This window comes from Nerophis ophidion, linkage group LG12 (genome assembly GCF_033978795.1).
Source record: "Nerophis ophidion isolate RoL-2023_Sa linkage group LG12, RoL_Noph_v1.0, whole genome shotgun sequence".
Taxonomy (NCBI): domain Eukaryota; kingdom Metazoa; phylum Chordata; class Actinopteri; order Syngnathiformes; family Syngnathidae; genus Nerophis; species Nerophis ophidion.
Window position 1 is genome coordinate 4608623 of NC_084622.1, and position 21178 is coordinate 4629800.

At 42.5% G+C, this 21178-nt stretch overlaps 1 protein-coding gene across 4 annotated transcripts in view; it reads right to left on the bottom strand.

The window, feature by feature from the left end:
- The window catches only part of mov10l1 (Mov10 like RNA helicase 1), a 58555-nt gene extending 40650 nt beyond the window's left edge, over positions 1–17905 (bottom strand). Inside the window, exons 1-4 of one of the 4 annotated variants that reach the window (XM_061916724.1) lie at positions 17750–17905; positions 17287–17417; positions 9785–9972; positions 1450–1609 (exon numbers count right to left, since the gene is read on the bottom strand). In XM_061916724.1, the coding sequence (XP_061772708.1) occupies positions 1450–1609; positions 9785–9972; positions 17287–17383 (445 nt within the window). In that variant the 5' untranslated portion in view covers positions 17384–17417; positions 17750–17905. Of the gene's footprint in view, positions 1–1449; positions 1610–9784; positions 9973–17286; positions 17418–17477; positions 17618–17749 lie in introns of those variants that run through there. The other 3 variants (XM_061916725.1, XM_061916723.1, XM_061916722.1) reach the window with 3 other exon arrangements.
- Between the last annotated feature and the right edge of the window lie 3273 nt (positions 17906–21178).

Genomic DNA, 21178 nt, shown 5'->3' on the forward strand with positions numbered 1-21178 from the left:
CTTGCTAGCTTGTGCACGCTAGCTTTCTGAGACTCTTATTTTGTTAGCACAGGCAGGATGAAACAGGTATTTTATGGTGAAGACAGGAACTGTGCAGTCGGTCTTTAGAGTTTTGACAGTAGGTATGGAGTCTCTAGAAATAAAATGTGTTTCTATGCGTCCGCCCTGTTAGTGATTTTTTTCTTAAATATGAGCTCGCAGCAGCCAGCGTCATCTCACAAGATCCTCGGGTGCCGAGAATGTCAAACAACTGACGAAAGTGAAGTCTTGGTATGATTGATGATTGCCCATTTTTATGTCTATTTTTTAATGCCTGGCTTGAGATCGACTGACACACCCTCCGAGATCGACCAGTCGATCGCGATCGACGTAATGCCCACCCCTGCACTACAGGCTCTTCCCACTCCTTCTTGTGTCTCCTTCTCACAGAGTGTAAGCGCAGGTTCTTACACATGTCACATACTGTCACGTCATACATCACATACGTATACGCCCTCGCCCAGCAATGAAGTAGTAGCGTGGCTAACGTTAGCTGTGATGCTAGCGGACTGTTGCAAAGGTGCGAATCTGGTAACAAATGAAGGAAGAATTAATTCCCAAGAAAAACAGCACGGGGTCCATCGTCTGGCGGTGGTTCGGCTTCAAGTGGGAATATGTCAAATATACAACTTTAATTTGTCAAGTGTAGCATTACTGCTAATATGTAGCATCATTCGAAAAGTCACCTGCTAAAAACTTTAATAAATAAGTTTTGGTAAATAAACTTAGTTGTGATTTCCCTCTCTGCATGAAAGTTTAAAATGAGCATATATTAATGTAGTATGAACAAGAATGTTTTAATGTAGACACACAGAATCATCATACTGCTGTTATTATATGTATCAAGTGTTTATTCAAGGCTAAGGCAAAATACAGAGATATATATCATATATCGCGATATGGCCTAAAAATATTGCGATATTAAAAAAAGGCCATATCGCCCAGCCTTACTTGGGACTTCCAGTGGGGCAGATTTTGGACACTGGCAGACCATGTTTTTAAATGCTCTAGAACTATAACTGGTTCGGAACTAACATTATTGGGATTGTGATCATCCAAATATGCCTAGCAGCAAAGTAGACAACCGTCAACGTTGTGGATCGGAGAGCGAATAGAGACAAGTAAGCTAGCGAGATGGTTAGCTAACTCGCGAGCTTGTTTCGGTATTCCTTATCGTCTCCTTGTCCTGCAACTCAGTGCGGCGTTTAGGCAAGAGGAACATTGAGTACCTGCGGCTGAGGAGAGAGTTAAAAAAATTGTGTTTTGATCATATTTTTGATATTTCATTAGAACAACGTGGAAGTGAAATTTTGACCCGAAAATTATTGTTTGAAAAACACTGAGTACTGCGTTTTTGTGGAAATTTCACATGCCTGCATTTTATTCTGTATATTTATGAATCACTCTTACCTTCGCACAAACTACAGCGTGGGAAGTAAGTGTTCTGGTTGATGTAGCCACCCTCTCTGTCCAATGACGTGATGCTGCCGATAAGAGGACGCAGCCGAGCGCAATCTTCCTCCAAGGACGTCCCATCTCTGGTCTCCCAAGCGTCGAATATCATTGACACCTTAAAAAAAAGCAGGATTAAAACACTTTAGTTAAAGTTAAAGTACCAATGATTGTCACACACACAATAGGTGTGGCGAAATTTGTCCTCTGCATTTGACCCATCCCCTTGTTCACCCCTGGTAGGTGAGGGGAGCAGTGGCCGTGCCCGGGAATCATAACCAAAGACACGGACAACATATTATTTTCTTGCAAACTGCTTTGTACAATTATAAAATAAGACATTTTTGCGTGTATCACCGAAGCTAAATTTAATTGCTTATCTTATATATTTGCAGCCTTTTGGGACATTTGTGATTAAGTGCTGTATAAATAAACTTTGATTGATTTTCTATTTGTTGCAGAAAAGCAGGATGAAGGGGTTAAATTGCAGCCATTTTTAACATTACATTACAACGAATCAGAGGCAGTAAAACCACATAATTTCATTACAAAGGTGTCAGTTGAACTACAGTACAATATACAGTACCAATGCGTTGGCACAATTAATCACAATATCTTAATCAACAAATTAGAACGTATGGGATCTGAGGATTGGTGTTCAACTGGATGGAGATACTTAACCAACAAGAAGCAATACGTGAGGATAGGTGAAAATATGTCACCAGTCCTAAAAAGATCTTGCGGCTTATCCAAGTGATCGATACTAGGACCAAAATTGTTCAATGTTTGAACAGATGTGTTTTGTTCCGGAGAGAAAAAACAGAAGTTAATACAATAAACAGAATAAATTAACACATTAAAGAGAAGGTTTGACAAAAACAGACTATCTTTTCAGTAAAAGTAAACTTAGTTAAACTAAAATAATACTATTCGGCAACAGTAGAAGAGAAAGTCAAACAAATACAAATAGACTAAGTAAATATTGAAAGGGTGAAAGAAATCAAATTTTTTCAAGTAATAATAGATGATAAAATGAGCTGGAAATTTCATTAAAAATATATAACAGGATTTTAAGAACATTAGTGGGAGTAAGTGTTTCTATAAATAAAGCAAAACCATTTTCTAGACCAAAAATCACTTTGTATTCTTTACTGTTCATTTGCATTACTAGTTATAGAGTAGTAATATGGAGAAATAACTACAAAAGTACACTTCAATCTCTGTGTTACAAAAAAGGACAGTTAGAATAATACATAATGTTGGGTATAGAGAACATACAAACATTTTATTTATTAAATCAAACGTATTGTAATTCAATGATTTGGTGCATTTGGAAACATCTAAAATGATGCTCAAGGCAAATGATAAACTGATATCCAAGCCAAGAATGTAAAACAATTGTTCTCAATGAAAGAGACCAAATATATTCATAAAATAAAAATCTAACTTCAAACACATTCATGCATGTACAAAATACTTTAAACCAGTGGTTCTTAATTTGGGTTCGAGCAAACCCTAAGGGGTTCGGTGAGTCAGTCTCAGGGCTTTGGCGGAACCTCCGCCGCAGAGGTCAAGACACACCCAACTCATCGTGTAAATAAAAACTTCTCCCTCTTGGCGTATTACGGATACCCCCAAATAGAGATGTCCGAAAATATTGCCCCGCCGATATTATCGGCCGATAAATACTTTAAAATGTAATATTGGAAATGATTGGTATCGGTTTCAAAAAGTGAAATTAATGACTTTTTAAAACACTGCTGTACGGAGCGGTGCACGAACATATGGAGAAGTACAGAGCAGTTGCGCCTCCCAGTCAGCAGTCCCTACCCTCTCCCCTCTCCCACACACAACACAGGAGTTGCAGCATGAGAGGTTTACTGGCGACGCTTGATGACCTCATCAAACCGCCGCGAGCGGAGCATAACAAAAAGCAAGAGTGTGTTGTTGCCAATGCTGTAGCCGTGGCCAACAAGCGAGCTCGCTCGGTGACTGACTAACGACACCAGGTCTATGGTTTGAGATTATTTTAACGTGTCTCTGACGGATAAAAAACTGGCAATTTGGAAAGACTGCAAAAAGTTGGTTATGCGAGGAGGAACCAAGACGTCTTCCTTTAATACGAGCAATTTGATCTCCCACCTCTTCAACAATCATAAGTAGACACACGATGAATACAAGCGGAAGATGAATGAAAAGCAAACATTAAAAAAAAGTAGTACCATGCAGTCTTGCACTAAATGAGGATTATGTTATTGTTTACTTTATTACTTTAGTACACTCTGGACTGACGTTGTGTGCCTTCATTGTTTTTGTAGCTGTTGTTTTGAGACCTGTTTAAAAATAATAATGCACTTTGTGAAAGTCAAAGTATAGTATTTCCCATAGTTGTAGTAGGTATCAGGATTATCTCAGGGAGAGCATGTCCCAAATTCCAAGCTGCTGTTTTGCGGAATGTTAAAAAAGATAATGCACTTTGTTACTTCAATAATAAATATGGCAGTGCCATGTTGGCACTTTTTTTCCCAACACTTGAGTTGATTTATTTTGGAAAACCTTGTTACATTGTTTAATGCATCCAGCGGGGCATCACAACAGAATTAGGCATTATAATGTGTTAATTCCACGACTGTATTTATCGGTATCGGTTGATATCGGAATCGGTAATTAAGAGCTGGACAATGTCGGAATATCGGACATCTCTACCCCCGAACAATATTCCCTCTAATTATCCATCTGATTTCCAGGTGTGAAATTTTTGTGAGTTCGTGCACTGTGTTGGTTTTGTTCTTTGAACAAGGTGATGTTCATACATGGTTCGTTTTGTGCACCAGTAAAAAAATTAAAATAAAATAACTGTCTTTAGTTTGAAAAAAAACCCAAAACATTTTATTTTTCACCAAAGAAGGGTTTGGTGAATGCGCATATGAAACTGGTAGGGTTCAGTACCTCCAACAAGGTTAAGAACCACTGCTTTAAACCTTAAACATATTATTATGAAGAATTACATTATGGAATGGTTTAAGCAAAGAAGTCAATGTACTAATTAATATTCAGTTTAAGAGGCTATTCAAACTACAAGTGTTTACAACTTACCAGGGAGAAGAATTGTGCCAAATTTTTTGAACTCACTGAAAATAAGACATTAAGTAAATCATAACTGACTTAACATTTTTTTACCAGAACTGTTGTAATTAAAAATCCTTGACGTAAATTGTGTTACAAATTGGGAAGAAGAAGTAAATGTATGTGTTAGGGCAGTGGTTCTCAAATGGGGGTACGCGTACCCCTGGGGGTACTTGAAGGTATGCCAAGGGGTACATGAGATTTTTTTAAAACTATTAAAAAAATAGCAAGAATACAAAATTCCATTATTAATATAATTATTGAATAATACTTCAACAAAATATGAATGTAAGTTCATAAACTGTGAAAAGAAATCCCACAATGCAATATTCAGTGTTGACAGCTAGGTTTTTTTGTGGACATGTTCCATAAATATTGATGTTAAAGATTAATTTTTTTGTAAAATATTTAGAGTTAAGTTCATGAATCCAGATGGATCTCTATTACAATCCCCAAAGAGGGCACTTTAAGTTGATGATTACTTCTATTCGTAGAAATCTTTATTTATAATTGAATCACTTGTTTAGTTTTCAGTTATTTTTGTATCTTTTTTTCCAAATAGTTCAAGAAAGACAACTACAAATGAGCAATATTTTGCACTCTTATACAATTTCATAAATCTGAACCTGATGACATAGTGCTGTATTTCACTTCTTTATCTCTTGTTTTCAACCAAAAACACTTTGCTCTGATTAGGGGGTACTTGAATTAAAAAAATTTTCACAGGGGGTACATCACTGAAAAAAGGTTGAGAATCACTGTGTTAGGGCCCTAAAAGGGGTATAACAATTAAGCTCCACTTCTTCCTACTACTTTCCGGGTATGTTGTTGTGCAATATATTTTGAACAAGGTTAAATACTGTTTCCCCTTTAATACAACGAGAATGTTATATTGCTCAATTATTCTATCTTATTTTAATTATTGTGCAGAACTATGGGCAAATACATATCACAGTAACTTAATGCCTTTATTTCTTTTACAGAAAAGAACAATTTGTATCGTTTTTAAAGTAGGCTATAAAGACCACACAAATCCACTCTTCATTAGGTCAGGAATATTACAACTTAGACATTGTAGAATTGCATACTCTATTAGTGATGTTCAAAGCTAGAAATAAAGTTCTCTCGAAGGACTTAAAAAAAGTTATTCGTGTGCACATCTGAATATAAGAATCACAGATGGCTGTATGACTTTGAACATCCAAGAGTGCAAACAAATTTAAAACAAATGTGCTTGCCTGTGACCTCTATGAAGAAGATAAAACATGGACCCAGATTTCCCTCGCCCGGACGCGGGTCACTGAGGCCCCCCTCTGGAGCCAGGCCCGGAGGTGGGGCACGATGGCGAGCGCCTGGTGGCCGGGCCTGTTCCCATGGGGCCCGGCCGGGCATAGCCCGAAGATGCAACGTGGGTCACCCCTCCAATGGGCTCACCACCCATAGCAGGGGCCATAGAGGTCGGGTGCAATGTGAGCTGGACGGCAGCCGAAGGCAGGGCACTTGGCGGTCCGATCCTCGGCTACAGAAGCTAGCTCTTGGGACGTGGAACGTCACCTCACTGGGGGGGAAAGAGCCTGAGCTAGTGCGCGAAGTGGAGAAGTTCCGGCTGGATATAGTCGGACTCACTTCGACGCACAGCAAGGGCTCTGGAACCACTTCTCTCGAGAGGGACTGGACCCTCTTCCACTCTGGCGTTGCCGACAGTGAGAGGCGACGGGCTGGGGTGGCAATTCTGGTTTCCCCCCGGCTTAAAGCCTGCACGTTGGAGTTCAACCCAGTGGACGAAAGGGTAGCCTCCCCCCGCCTTCGGGTGGGGGGACGGGTCCTGACTGTTGTTTGTGCTTACGCACAAAACGGCACTTCAGAGTACCCACTCTTTTTGGGTACACTCGAGGGAGTACTGGATAGTGCTCCCCCGGGTGATTCCCTTGTCCTACTGGGGGACTTCAACGCTCATGTTGGCAACGACAGTGAAACCTGGAGAGGCGTGATTGGGAAGAATGGCCGCCCGGATCTGAACCCGAGTGGTGTTTTGTTATTGGACTTTTGTGCTCGTCACAATTTGTCCATTACAAACACCATGTTCAAACATAAGGGTGTCCATATGTGCACTTGGCACCAAGACACCCTAGGCCGCATTTCCATGATCGACTTTGTAGTTGTGTCATCGGATTTACGGCCTTATGTTTTGGACACTCGAGTGAAGAGAGGGTCGGAGCTTTCTACCGATCACGACCTGGTGGTGAGTTGGCTGCGATGGTGGGGGAGGATGCCGGACCGACCTGGCAGGCCCAAACGCATTGTGAGGGTCTGCTGAGAACGTCTGGCAGAGTCTCCTGTCAGAGAAAGTTTCAATTCCCACCTCCGGAAGAACTTCGAACATGTCACGAGGGAGGTGCTGGACATTGAGTCCGAGTGGACCATGTTCCGCACCTCTATTGTCAAAGCGGCTGATCGTAGCTGTGGCCGCAAGGTAGTTGGAGCCTGTCGGGGCGGCAATCCTAAAACCCCTTGGTGGACACCGGTGGTGAGGGATGCCGTCAAGCTGAAGAAGGAGTTCTATTGGGTCCTTTTGGCTCATAGGACTCCGGAGGCAGTGGACAGGTACCGACAGGCCAAGCGGTGTGCGGCTTCAGCGTTCGCTGAGGCAAAAACTCGGACATGGGAGGAGTTCGGGGAAGCCATAGAAAACGACTTCCGGACGGCTTCGAAGCGATTCTGGACCACCGTTCGCCGCCTCAGGAAGGGGAAGCAGTGCACTATCAACACCGTGTATGGTGCGGATGGTGTTCTGCTGACCTCAACTGCGGATGTTGTGAATAGGTGGAAGGAATACTTCGAAGACCTCCTCAATCCCACCAACACGTCTTCCTATGAAGAATCAGTGCCTGGGGAATCTGTGGTGGACTCTCCTATTTCTGGGGCTGAGGTCGCTGAGGTAGATAAAAATCTCTTCGGTGGCAAGGCCCCGGGGGTTGACGAGATCAGCCCGGAGTTCCTTAAGGCTCTGGATGCTGTGGGGCTGTCTTGGTTGACAAGACTCTACAGCATCGCGTGGACATCGGGGGCAGTACCTCTGGATTGGCAGACCGGGGTGGTGGATCCTCTCTTTAAGAAGCGGGACTGGAGGGTGTGTTCCACCTATCGTGGGATCACACTCCTCAGCCTTCCCGGTAAGGTTTATTCAGGTGTACTGGAGAGGAGGCTACGCCGGATAGTCGAACCTCGGATTCAGGAGGAACAGTGTGGTTTTCGTCCTGGTCGTGGAACTGTGGACTAGCTCTATACTCTCGGCAGGGTTCTTGAGGGTGCATGGGAGTTTGCCCAACCAGTCTACATGTGCTTTGTGGACTTGGAGAAAGCATTCGACCGTGTCCCTCAGGAAGTCCTGTGGGGAGTGCTCAGAGAGTATGGTGTATCGGACTGTCTTATTGTGGCGGTACGCTCCCTGTACGATCAGTGCCAGAGCTTGGTCCGCATTGCCGGCAGTAAGTCGAACACATTTCCAGTGAGGGTTGGACTCCGCCAAGGCTGTCCTTTGTCACCGATTCTGTTCATAACTTTTATGGACAGAATTTCTAGGCGCAGTCAAGGCGTTGAGGGGTTCCGGTTTGGTTACCGCAGGATTAGGTCTCTGCTTTTTGCAGATGATGTGGTCCTGATGGCTTCATCTGACCAAGATATTCAGCTCTCACTGGATCGGTTTGCAGACGAGTGTGAAGCGACCGGAATGAGAATCAGCACCTCCAAGTCCGAGTCCATGGTTCTCGCCCCAAAAAGGGTGGAGTGCCATCTCCGGGTTGGGGAGGAGACCCTGCCCCAAGTGGAGGAGTTCAAGTACCTAGGAGTCTTGTTCACAAGTGGGGGAAGAGTGGATCGTGAGATCGACAGGCGGATCGGTGCGGCGTCTTCAGTAATGCGGACGTTGTACCGATCCGTTGTGGTGAAGAAGGAGCTGAGCCGGAAGGCAAAGCTCTCAATTTACCGGTCGATCTACGTTCCCATCCTCACCTATGGTCATGAGTTTTGGGTCATGACCGAAAGGATAAGATCACGGGTACAAGCGGCCGAAATGAGTTTCCTCCGCCGTGTGGCGGGTCTCCCTTAGAGATAGGGTGAGAAGCTCTGCCATCCGGGAGGAGCTCAAAGTAAAGCCGCTGCTCCACCACATCGAGAGGAGCCAGATGAGGTGGTTCGGGCATCTGGTCAGGATGCCACCAGAACGCCTCCCTAGGGAGGTGTTTAGGGCACTTCCAACCGGTAAGAGGACACGGGGAAGACCCAGGACACGTTGGGAAGACTATGTCTCTCGACTGGCCTGGGAACGCCTCGGGATCCCCCGGGAAGAGCTAGACGAAGTGGCTGGGGAAAGGGAAGTCTGGGTTTCCCTGATTAGGCTGTTGCCCCCGCGACCCGACCTCGGATAAGCAGAAGAAGATGAATGGATGGATGCTTGCCTGTTGCTGGTGTGAAAGCATGGAATTCTCTAAAGAAAGTTGCAACAATATTTTTGAATTTAAAAAGAGTTACAAAAAAAGACAACTGGCATTATATCGAACAGATTTTTGATTTTGATTGGACGTGTCATTGTAAAAATGCTTAAACGGATATTAAAAAGCATATTGGCGTTCGAGTGTTGGTGGAGGGAACAGTGACTAAGTCATCTAAAATAATGTGTTAAAAAAGGGGGCAGATGAATATAACAATATTATTCTTCCATCTGCTTCTTTCTGATCATATAAGAAACAACAACAAAAAAGCAATGAAAGTGTGAACTGGCAAGTATTTATGCATTTTCATGAAAGGAATAAAAAGAAATAATGTTTAATAAGCTATATTGACAGTGTATACATTTTGGAAATAAACTTCAACCCGCAGTAGTGGATATTTTAATTAAAAAAGCGATGGAGTCTACCATGTTTAATATAAGAAAATTATTCTTCCATCTGCTTCTTTCTGATCATATTATAAACAACAAAAAAAGCAATGAAAGTGTGAACTGGCATGTGTTTATGCATTTTCATAAAAGGCATAAAAATAAATAATGATGAATATATTATATTGAAACTGTATAAATGTTCGAAAAAAACTTCATCCCACAGTAGTGGATATTTTAATAAAAAAGTGGCGCTGTATACATACATAGACAGACATCAGTGGGGCTCACCCTTCGGGCTTTCCACCCGCCTTGTGCGCCATCTTTTACGGCTATGCAGGTCACCGCATCACCTTCTTTGAGCGGAGCCCCACCCAGCACCATGTCACTCGTGAAGTAGATGGCACCGTCGATCAGGCCGTGGTCAAGGCCCAGATCGGTCACAACGCCTTCGCGAACGTGGCTAATGCTCTCCGAGTCTGGAAGGCCAATAAAATTAAGTTGAAAGGTCATATACAAAATAAGGTGGCAAGAAACATTTCAATAATGAACAAAGGAAAATACGTCCTGGGCCAAAAATCACTTCATATTCTCTACTGCTCGATAGTGTTACCATTTCTCAGTTATTGTGCAGAATTATGGGGAAACAACTACAAATGTGCGCGTCATTTGTTATTTACAAAAAAAGATCACTTAGAATGATATATACTTTTGGATGTAAAGAACATACAAACCCTTTATTTATTGAGTAAAACATTTTTGAAGTTTGATTTTATAAAATTGCCAACAGCTAAAATTACAAACCCAGTTTCCATATGAGTATGGAAATTGTGTAAGATGTAAATAAAAACGGAATACAATGATTTGCAAATCCTTTTCAACCCGTATTCAGTTGAATGCACTACAAAGACAAGCTATTTGATGTTCAAACTAATAAACTTTATTTTTTTTTGCAAATAATAATTAACTTAGAATTTCATGGCTGCAACATGTGCCAAAGTAGTTGGGAAAGGGCATGTTCACCACTGTGTTACATCACCTTTTCTTTTAACAACACTCAAACGCTTGGGAACAGAGGAAACTAATTGTTGAAGTTTTGAAAGTGGAATTATTTCCCATTCTTGTTTTATGTTGAGCTTCAGTCGTTCAACAGTCCGGGGTCTCCGCTGTCGTATTTTACGCTTCATAATGCGCCACACATTTTCCATGGGAGACAGGTCTGGACTGCAGGCGGGCCACTCTTTTTTTACGAAACCACGCTGTTTTAACACTTGGCTTGCAATTGTCTTGCTGAAATAAGCAGGGGGGTCCATAATATTGTTAAAAACATATGTTGCTCCAAAAACCTGTATGGACCATTCTGCATTAATGGGGCCTTCACAGATGTGTAAGTTACCCATGCCTTGGGCACTAGTACACCCCCATACCATCACAGATGCTAGCTTTTGAACTTTGCGCCTATAACAATCCGGATGGTTATTTTCCTCTTTGTTCCGGAGGACACCACGTCCACAGTTTCCAAATATAATTTGAAATGTGGACTCGTCAGACCACAGAACACTTTTCCACTTTGCATCAGTCCATCTTAGATGAGCTCGGGCCCAGCGAAGCCAGCGGCGTTCCTTGGTGTTGTTGATAAATTGGTTCCTGAGCCCGTGTGGTGATATCCTTTACACGCTGATGTCGGATTTTGATGCTGTACCGCCTGAGGGGTCAAAGGTCCGTAATATCATTGCTTACGTGCAGTGATTTCTCCAGATTCTCTGAACCTTTTGATGATTTTACGGACCGTAGATGGTAAAATCCCTAAATTCCTTGCAATAGCTTGAGAAATTTTGTTCTAAAACTGTTCGACAATTTGCTTACAAATTGGTGACCCTCGCCCCATCTGTGAATTACTGAGCATTTTTTGGGATGCGGTGTTTATACCCAAACATGGCACCCACCTGTTCCAAAATAGCCAGCACACCTGTGGGATGTTCCAAATAAGTGTTTGATGAGCATTTCTCAACTTTATCAGTATGTATTGCCACATTTCCCAACTTCTTTGTCAAGTGTTAATGGCATCAAATTCTAAAGTTAATGATTAATTGAAAAAAAAAAAAAAGTTTATCAGTTTGAACATCAAATATGTTGTCTTTGTAGCATATTGTACTGAATATGGGTTTAAAATGATTTGCAAATCATTGTATTCCATTTATATTTACATCTAACACAATTTCCCAACTCATATGGGAACAGGGTTTGTATGTACAAAGCAAACTGTAACCTGCTACCAAAGAATGTACACCAATTCTTCTCTACTAAAGAGGAAAAATAGAACCTTGGAGTAAAATCTAATTTAAAACATGTGTTTGCATGTACAACACTTTGAACCTTTAGCATAACCATCCATCCATCCATCCATTTTCTAACACTTGTCCCTTTTGGGGTCGTGGGGGGTGCTGGAGCCTAACTGAGCTGCATTTGGGTGGAAGGCGGTGTACACACTGGACAAGTCGCCACCGCATCACAGGGCCAACACAGATAGACAACATTCACACACTAGGGCCAATTTAGTGTTGCCAATCAACCTATCCCAGGGTGCATATCTTTGGAAGTTGGAGGAATCCGGAGTACCAGGAGAACAGGCAAAGTCCACACTGAAAGATCCCGAGCCCGGGATTATCAGAATGTGGAATTAAATTATGGAACGAGTTAAATAGAGAAGTTAAACAATGTACTGAAATGATCTAGTTTAAGAGGTTGTTGAAATCAATAGTGCTGACAAAGTACAAAGAAGATTTATGAGAAACATTTTCAACCTTATCGAAAATAAGATATTCTTAATCTCAGCATGTTACCTTTTTTCAGTGATGTACCCCCTGTGAACATTTTTTTAAATTCAAGTACCATCTAACTAGAGCAAAGCATTTTTGGTTGAAAAAAAGAGATAAAGAAGTGAAATACAGCACTATGTCATCAGTTTCTGATTTATGAAATTGTATAACAGTGCAAAATATTGCTCATTTGTAGTGGTCTTTCTTTAACCATTTGGGGAAAAAAAGATATAAAAATAACTAAAAACTTGTTGAAAAATAAACAAGCGATTCAGTTATAAATAAATATTTCTACACATAAAAGTAATCATCAACTTAAAGGCCTACTGAAACCCACTACTACCGACCACGCAGTCTGATAGTTTATATATCAATGATGAAATATTAACATTGCAACACATGCCAATACGGCCCGTTTAGTTTACTAAATTGCAATTTTAAATTTTCCGCGGAGTTTCTTGTTGAAAACGTCGCGGAATGATGACACGTGCGCGTGACGCCACGGACTGTCAGGAAATAGCGCAGCACCATTTGCGGCTAAAAGTCGTCTCTTTTCATCGCGCAATTAAACAGTATTCTGGACATCTGTGTTGCTGAATCTTTTGCAATTTCTTCAATTAATAATGGAAAAGTCAAAGTAGAAAGATGGAGTTGGGAAGCTTCAGCCTTTAGCCACACAAACACATGGTGATTCTTTGTTTAAAATTCCCGGAGGTGAAGCTTTACTATGGATCAAAGCGGTCAAGCGAACATGGTTCCCGACCACTTGTCAACCGGCAGGTTTTGGTGAGAAAATTGTGGTAAAAAGTCGCCTCTTACCGGATATCAGCTGAGCTTGCGCCGTCCATGCAGCTGACGTTAACTTCCCTCAGAGACTGGCCTCAAGACACCAGTGGACGCACCCCTCCGACTATCAGGTACTATTTAATCTCACTAAAACACTGGCAACACAATAGAAAGATAAGGGATTTCCCAGAATTATCCTAGTAAATGAGTCTAAAAACATCTGAATCCGTCCCAATGCAATCAACTTTATTTTTTTATTTTCTAGTTCTTCCCTATCAATATCATCATCCACGAATCTTTCATCCTCGCTCAAATTAATGGGGAAATTGTCGTTTTCTCGGTCCGAATAGCTCTTGCTGCTGGAGGCTCCCATTATTAACAATGTGAGGACCTGAGGAGCCCTCACCCTTGTGAAGTCATCGTCTGCAACTTACGGTAAAGGCTAGGCTTTTTTATCAGCACCAAAAGTTGCGAACTTTATCGTCGATGTTCTCTACTAAATCCTCTCAGCAAAAATATGGCAATATCGCGAAATGATCAAGTATGACACATAGAATGGACCTGCTATCCCCGTTTAAATAAGAAAATCTCATTTCAGTAGGCCTTTAAAGTGCCCTCTTTGGGGATTGTAATGGAGATCCATGTGGATTCATGAACTTAATTGTAAACATTTCTCCACACAAAAATAAATTTTTAAAGGCCCACTGAAACCCACTACTACCCACCACGCAGTCTGATAGTTTATATATCAATGATGAAATATTAACATTGAAACACATGCCAATACGGCCTTTTTAGTTTACTAAATTACAATTTTAAATTTACCAGGAGTTTCGTCTTTGAAACGTCGTGTAATGATGACATATACGCAAGACGTCACAGGGTTTCAGGAACTATGAGCACTACGCACACACTCAGCTAAAAGTCATCTGCTTTAACGGCATAATTACACAGTATTTTGGACATCTGTGTTGCTGAATCTTTTGCAATTTGTTCAATTAATATTGGAGAAGTCACAGTAGAAAGATGGAGTTGGGAAGCTTTAGCCTTTAGTCACACAAACACACGGTGATTACTTGTTTAAAATTCCAGGAGGTGAAAATTTACTGTGGATCACAGCGCGATCAAGCAGACATGAATCCAGACCAAATGTCAACCAGCAGGTTTCGGTGAGAAAATTGCGGTTAAAAAGTCGCTTCTTACCGGATATCAGCGGAGCTTCCGTCCTGCTGCAGCTTTGTGACTTCCTTCAGAGACACTGCGCGTCAACACACTATCAGGTACTATTAAACTCACTAAAACACTAGCAACACAATAGAAAGATAAGGGATTTCCCAGAATTATCTTAGTAAATGAGTTTAAAAAATATAGGAATCCTTCCCAATGCAATGGCGTTTTGTTTTTTTTAACTCGTTTTGTTTTTTGTTTTTTTTCTAGTCCGTCGCTATCAATATCCTCAAACGAGAATCTTTCATCCTCGCTCAAATTAATGGGGAAATTGTCGTTTTCTCGGTCCGAAAAGCACTGTTTGTTGCAGGCTCCCATTAAAATCAATGTAAATATGTGAGGACCTGTCACGCCAAATTTTTTCCCCCCAACAAAAACCTTTACTTCCGGGGTCATAATTAATACAGAAGTTTTATTAACGCTATATTATAAAAAATGAAAAATAAAATTCAAAAAACAATTTACAAACACAAGCTATGGGATGACGCATTTACTTCCGGGGTTACGTTTCCTCTTAAGTCATCCCATAGCTTGTGTTTGTAAATTGTTTTTTTAATTTTTTTACAATATAACGTTAACAAAACCTCTGTATTTTTATAATGTAGCGTTATATTTTTGTAATATAGCGTTAAAAAAACATCTGTTTTAATCATGACCCCAGAAGTAAATGGGGGGGGGGAGGTTTTTGTAGGGGGAAGAAATTTGCCGTGACAGAGCCATCAACACGTGACGTTATTGTCTGCGACTTCCTGTAGATGCAGAGCATTTCTCTTAGCACCGACAGTTGCGAACTTTATCGTCGATGTTATCTACTAAATCCTTTCAGCAATAATATGGCAATATCGCGAAATGATCAAGTATGACACATAGAATGGACCTGCTATCCCCGTTTAAATAAGAAAATCTCATTTCAGTAGGCCTTTAACATCCATACTTATGGAACATGTCCACAAAAAATCTAGCGGTCAACACTGAATATTGCATTGTTGTATTTTTTTCCACATTGTATGAACCAGGGGCGTCGCCAGACATATTTCAGTGGGGCACGTGCCCCACTGTTGATCTGCAGTGCCCCAGTAAAAATTTCACCAATAAAAAAGAAAACGCTTCAGAGTTTTAAGTCTACATAACATAGACAACAGCGCACAAACTACTTAGTATGGTAATTGATTGCTACTGTATTCACTCCACGAAACAGTGAGCACATGGCTAATTAATATGGTAATTTATTCACGTGTGGGTCAGACTTCGGTTGAGAGAGAGAGAGAGGCGATGCGAATCACCGCTGAGGTAGGTAACGTTAGCCGACAACAATTTGTTAATTACATTATTTTGATTTGACTCAAACTGTAACTCCCAGATGGATATCAGAAAGTTATTTGCCTGCAGCAGAGAGGAAGCAGCAGGAATGAGAGATGTAAGTGAAGTCCTAGCTAGGCAACATAATATTCTTAAATTGATGCTAAGTTTGCTAACGTTATTCCTTGTATCAAGACAAACATATTCATTTGCTGTACGAGCTGTCGGGGGAATTTCCAATCAACATGAAACATAATGTTGGTTATTGTCTGCTGGTTCTGCATCAATGATGATTTGGAGTAAGCATGTGTGAGTTGAGTGCTTATCAAATGCTTTATCTTCAGGAAGAAAAACATTTTTCCATATGAAGTCGTGAGCCAAATTTGTCTCTTTAATCGGTGCGACTTTGACTAATATAATCTTGTTTTGTCACCAGAAAAATAGCTACAGCTAAAGCATCTGGTTTTGTTTCCAGAAAAAATAGTAATATTTCTGTATTTGTTTTCAGAAAGATGGCTGAAAATATCGGGTTTTGTTGCCCCATTTAGATTTTATTAAAATATATTTCCATGTTTGTCCTGAGTCCTCCTCCAACTTGTTAGTCGGTTTGCCTTTTGCTAAAATACTCACTAATAGTCACTAGAAAAAAGGCTAAAATAATCTGGTTTTGTTGCCACGATTTCATTTTTTTCTCCCTAAACTTTTTTTTTTCATGCACACATCTGACTGCGACTCACTGAAAATGACACACAATCCACTTTTATGTCACGACCCACCAGTTGGGAACCACTGGTCAACTGTATAACAGTTACTGTAATATTTCCATGTCTGTCCAGAGTGATTGACCACTTTGCAAAAATGAAAAGGAGACGTTACAGTTTACTTCTCAGAAAATGATTCCCTGAACAGACACACAAGAGTTGTTCATTTATTCTACTACTGTGGCTTTATTGTTTTGTGTATATTTTATAGTTTTGTGTATCTGAAATAGGATTAGCCACATTGCCATAAATGGAAATTAAATAATATAAAAGAACCCAGAGATGTAGGGGTGCTTTATTTTTTGTCTTACTTTTGTAGATGTTAAATTTGCATATGATTACTGCAATAAATATTTCAAAAAGATTAATTGCTCTTCCTTTTTGCTTTTACCAGTAGTGGTTTTGAAGTCTGGAGTAAAAAAGTGCACAAGTAGGTCAAATGCATTAGCTAATTTCAGGTGGTTAATCAAAGATCCATACAACATAATCTGATATGATTTCATAGTTTAAAGCACTATTTATGTATTTTTTATGATAAATAAGTGGTAAAAATGTTTTTGCTTGCGCGCTTTGCACGCTCACATGACTTATTTTTGCCCCAGTACAGTATTAGATCTAGTGACGCCCCTGGTATGAACTTACATTCATATGTTGTTAAAGTATTATTCAATAAATATATTTATAAAGGATTTTTGAATGGTTGCTATTTTTAGAATATTTTTTCAAAATCTCACGTACCCCTTGTCATAGCTTCAAGTACCCCCATTTGAGAACCACTGATGTGAAGTGAACGGATATGAAATTGCGTGATGTATTAAACTAAATAAACTAAAAAAAAGAAATAAAGGAAGCTGATTCATTGGTGTTTAAATTTGAGAAGCAAAGTTTGCTAGTGACCTACCTGCAGCATCGCTTGGGCCGCCTTTGGCCTCCACCTGTGCGGTCCTCCACAGCGGAGATATCACCTTGGACAGCAGGTATCTCAAAGCTGAAAGCATGTCTGCAGAAGTGACCTGCGATATTGATGCAAGCCTGTAAAAGAAGGGAAACTATTGAACTACTTTGTGGTAAGAAACACTCGCGGTTGTTTACATTAGTAGACGCTAAACCTCGTCCCGCCGCGCTGAGTCACACCTGTTACATATATGCTCGTTTGTTTAGCACCCGTTACACGTACTGCCGATGACGTAAAAGATTAAGATAACCATTACAAACAAAATTAGAACAATAAATGCCAATATAAGGTGTTACAATAAAACATGCGAAATAACGCTGCCAATTATATAACCTATTGGATGCTACTTGATTTAGCTTAAAGGTTGGCTAACATTACGGCAAGCTACGATATGAACTGCGCTAATTACCTCTTATTGTGAGCGTTGGAGTTAAAATAACGTTCTGTTAACACAATGTTGCTCAAATGTTGGAGTTAAAGGGCCAATAAGGCGATAGTCGGACCGGAAAGAAGTTGAGAAGCAGCAACTCCGGGGCGGACGTAGCAAAGTGTTGAGGGGGATCTGAAATAGTTTTTTTTTGTTTGGTTAGAATACATTGTTAGGATTTAGATATCTTCACACACGCTACGATTATCCATCCATCCATTTTCTACCGCTTATTCCCTTTTGGGGTGGCGGGGGGCGCTGGCGCCTATCTCAGCTACAATTGGGCGGAAGGCGGTGTACACCCTGGACAAGTCGCCACCTCATCATAGGGCCAACACAGATAGACAACATTCACACTCAGATCACACACACGCTACGATTAATCCATCCCATCCATTTTCTACCGCTTATTCCCTTTTTGGGGTGGCGGGGGGCGCTGGCGCCTATCTCAGCTACAATCGGGCGGAAGGCGGTGTACACCCTGGACAAGTCGCCACCTCATCATAGGGCCAACACAGATAGACAACATTCACACTCAGATCACACACACGCTACGATTAATCCATCCCATCCATTTTCTACCGCTTATTCCCTTTTTGGGGTGGCGGGGGGCGCTGGCGCCTATCTCAGCTACAATCGGGCGGAAGGCGGCGTACACCCTGGACAAGTCGCCAACTCATCATAGGGCCAACACAGATAGACAACATTCACACTCACATCACACACACGCTACGATTAATCCATCCCATCCATTTTCTACCGCTTATTCCCTTTTTGGGATGGCGGGGGGCGCTGGCGCCTATCTCAGCTACAATCGGGCGGAAGGCGGCGTACACCCTGGACAAGTCGCCAACTCATCATAGGGCCAACACAGATAGACAACATTCACACTCACATCACACACACGCTACGATTAATCCATCCCATCCATTTTCTACCGCTTATTCCCTTTTTGGGGTGGCGGGGGGCGCTGGCGCCTATCTCAGCTACAATCGGGCGGAAGGCGGTGTACACCCTGGACAAGTCGCCAACTCATCATAGGGCCAACACAGATAGACAACATTCACACTCACATCACACACACGCTACGATTAATCCATCTCATCCATTTTCTACCGCTTATTCCCTTTTTGGGGTCGCGGGGGGCGCTGGCGCCTATTTCAGCTACAATTGGGCGGAAGGCGGTGTACACCTTGGACAAGTCGCCACCTCATCATAGGGCCAACACAGATAGACAACATTCACACTCACATCACACACACGCTACGATTAATCCATCCCATCCATTTTCTACCGCTTATTCCCTTTTTGGGGTCGCGGGGGGCGCTGGCGCCTATCTCAGAAACAATCGGGCGAAAGGCGGTGTACACCTTGGACAAGTCGCCACCTCATCATAGGGCCAACACAGATAGACAACATTCACACTCACATCACACACACGCTACGATTAATCCATCCCATCCATTTTCTACCGCTTATTCCCTTTTTGGGGTGGCGGGGGGCGCTGGCGCCTATCTCAGCTACAATCGGGCGGAAGGCGGCGTACACCCTGGACAAGTCGCCAACTCATCATAGGGCCAACACAGATAGACAACATTCACACTCACATCACACACACGCTACGATTAATCCATCCCATCCATTTTCTACCGCTTATTCCCTTTTTGGGATGGCGGGGGGCGCTGGCGCCTATCTCAGCTACAATCGGGCGGAAGGCGGCGTACACCCTGGACAAGTCGCCAACTCATCATAGGGCCAACACAGATAGACAACATTCACACTCACATCACACACACGCTACGATTAATCCATCCCATCCATTTTCTACCGCTTATTCCCTTTTTGGGGTGGCGGGGGGCGCTGGCGCCTATCTCAGCTACAATCGGGCGGAAGGCGGTGTACACCCTGGACAAGTCGCCAACTCATCATAGGGCCAACACAGATAGACAACATTCACACTCACATCACACACACGCTACGATTAATCCATCTCATCCATTTTCTACCGCTTATTCCCTTTTTGGGGTCGCGGGGGGCGCTGGCGCCTATTTCAGCTACAATTGGGCGGAAGGCGGTGTACACCTTGGACAAGTCGCCACCTCATCATAGGGCCAACACAGATAGACAACATTCACACTCACATCACACACACGCTACGATTAATCCATCCCATCCATTTTCTACCGCTTATTCCCTTTTTGGGGTCGCGGGGGGCGCTGGCGCCTATCTCAGAAACAATCGGGCGAAAGGCGGTGTACACCCTGGACAAGTCGCCAACTCATCATAGGGCCAACACAGATAGACAACATTCACACTCACATCACACACACGCTACGATTAATCCATCCCATCCATTTTCTACCGCTTATTCCCTTTTTGGGGTCGCGGGGGGCGCTTGCGCCTATCTCAGCTACAATCGGGCGGAAGGCGGTGTACACCCTGGACAAGTCGCCAACTCATCATAGGGCCAACACAGATAGACAACATTCACACTCACATCACACACACGCTACGATTAATCCATCCCATCCATTTTCTACCGCTTATTCCCTTTTTGGGGCCGCGGGGGGCGCTGGCGCCTATCTCAGCTACAATCGGGCGGAAGGCGGCGTACACCCTGGACAAGTCGCCACCTCATCATAGGGCCAACACAGATAGACAACATTCACACTCACATCACACACACGCTACGATTAATCCATCCCATCCATTTTCTACCGCTTATTCCCTTTTTGGGGTCGCGGGGGGCGCTGGCGCCTATCTCAGCTACAATCGGGCGGAAGGCGGTGTACACCCTGGACAAGTCGCCACCTCATCATAGGGCCAACACAGATAGACAAAATTCACACTCACATCACACACACGCTACGATTAATCCATCCCATCCATTTTCTACCGCTTATTCCCTTTTTGGGGTCGCGGGGGGCGCTGGCGCCTATCTCAGCTACAATCGGGCGGAAGGCGGCGTACACCCTGGACAAGTCGCCACCACATCATAGGGCCAACACAGATAGACAACATTCACACTCACATCACACACACGCTACGATTAATCCATCCCATCCATTTTCTACCGCTTATTCCCTTTTTGGCGTCGCGGGGGGCGCTGGCGCCTATCTCATCTACAATCGGGCGGAAGGCGGTGTACACCCTGGACAAGTCGCCATCTCATCATAGGGCCAACACAGATAGACAACATTCACACTCACATTCACACACATGCTACGATTAATAATGAATAAATTCACTGAGATTTTTTTTGTAGTCTTCAATTTCAGTAACCAACACCTTTTAAAGGCCTACTGAAACTAGGCTGACCATATTCTGAAATCCCCAAAAAAAGGACACATATATGCGTGCCAAGGCCGGGACTCGGTGAAAATATGCCAATGATACTCGAACTGGCTTTAT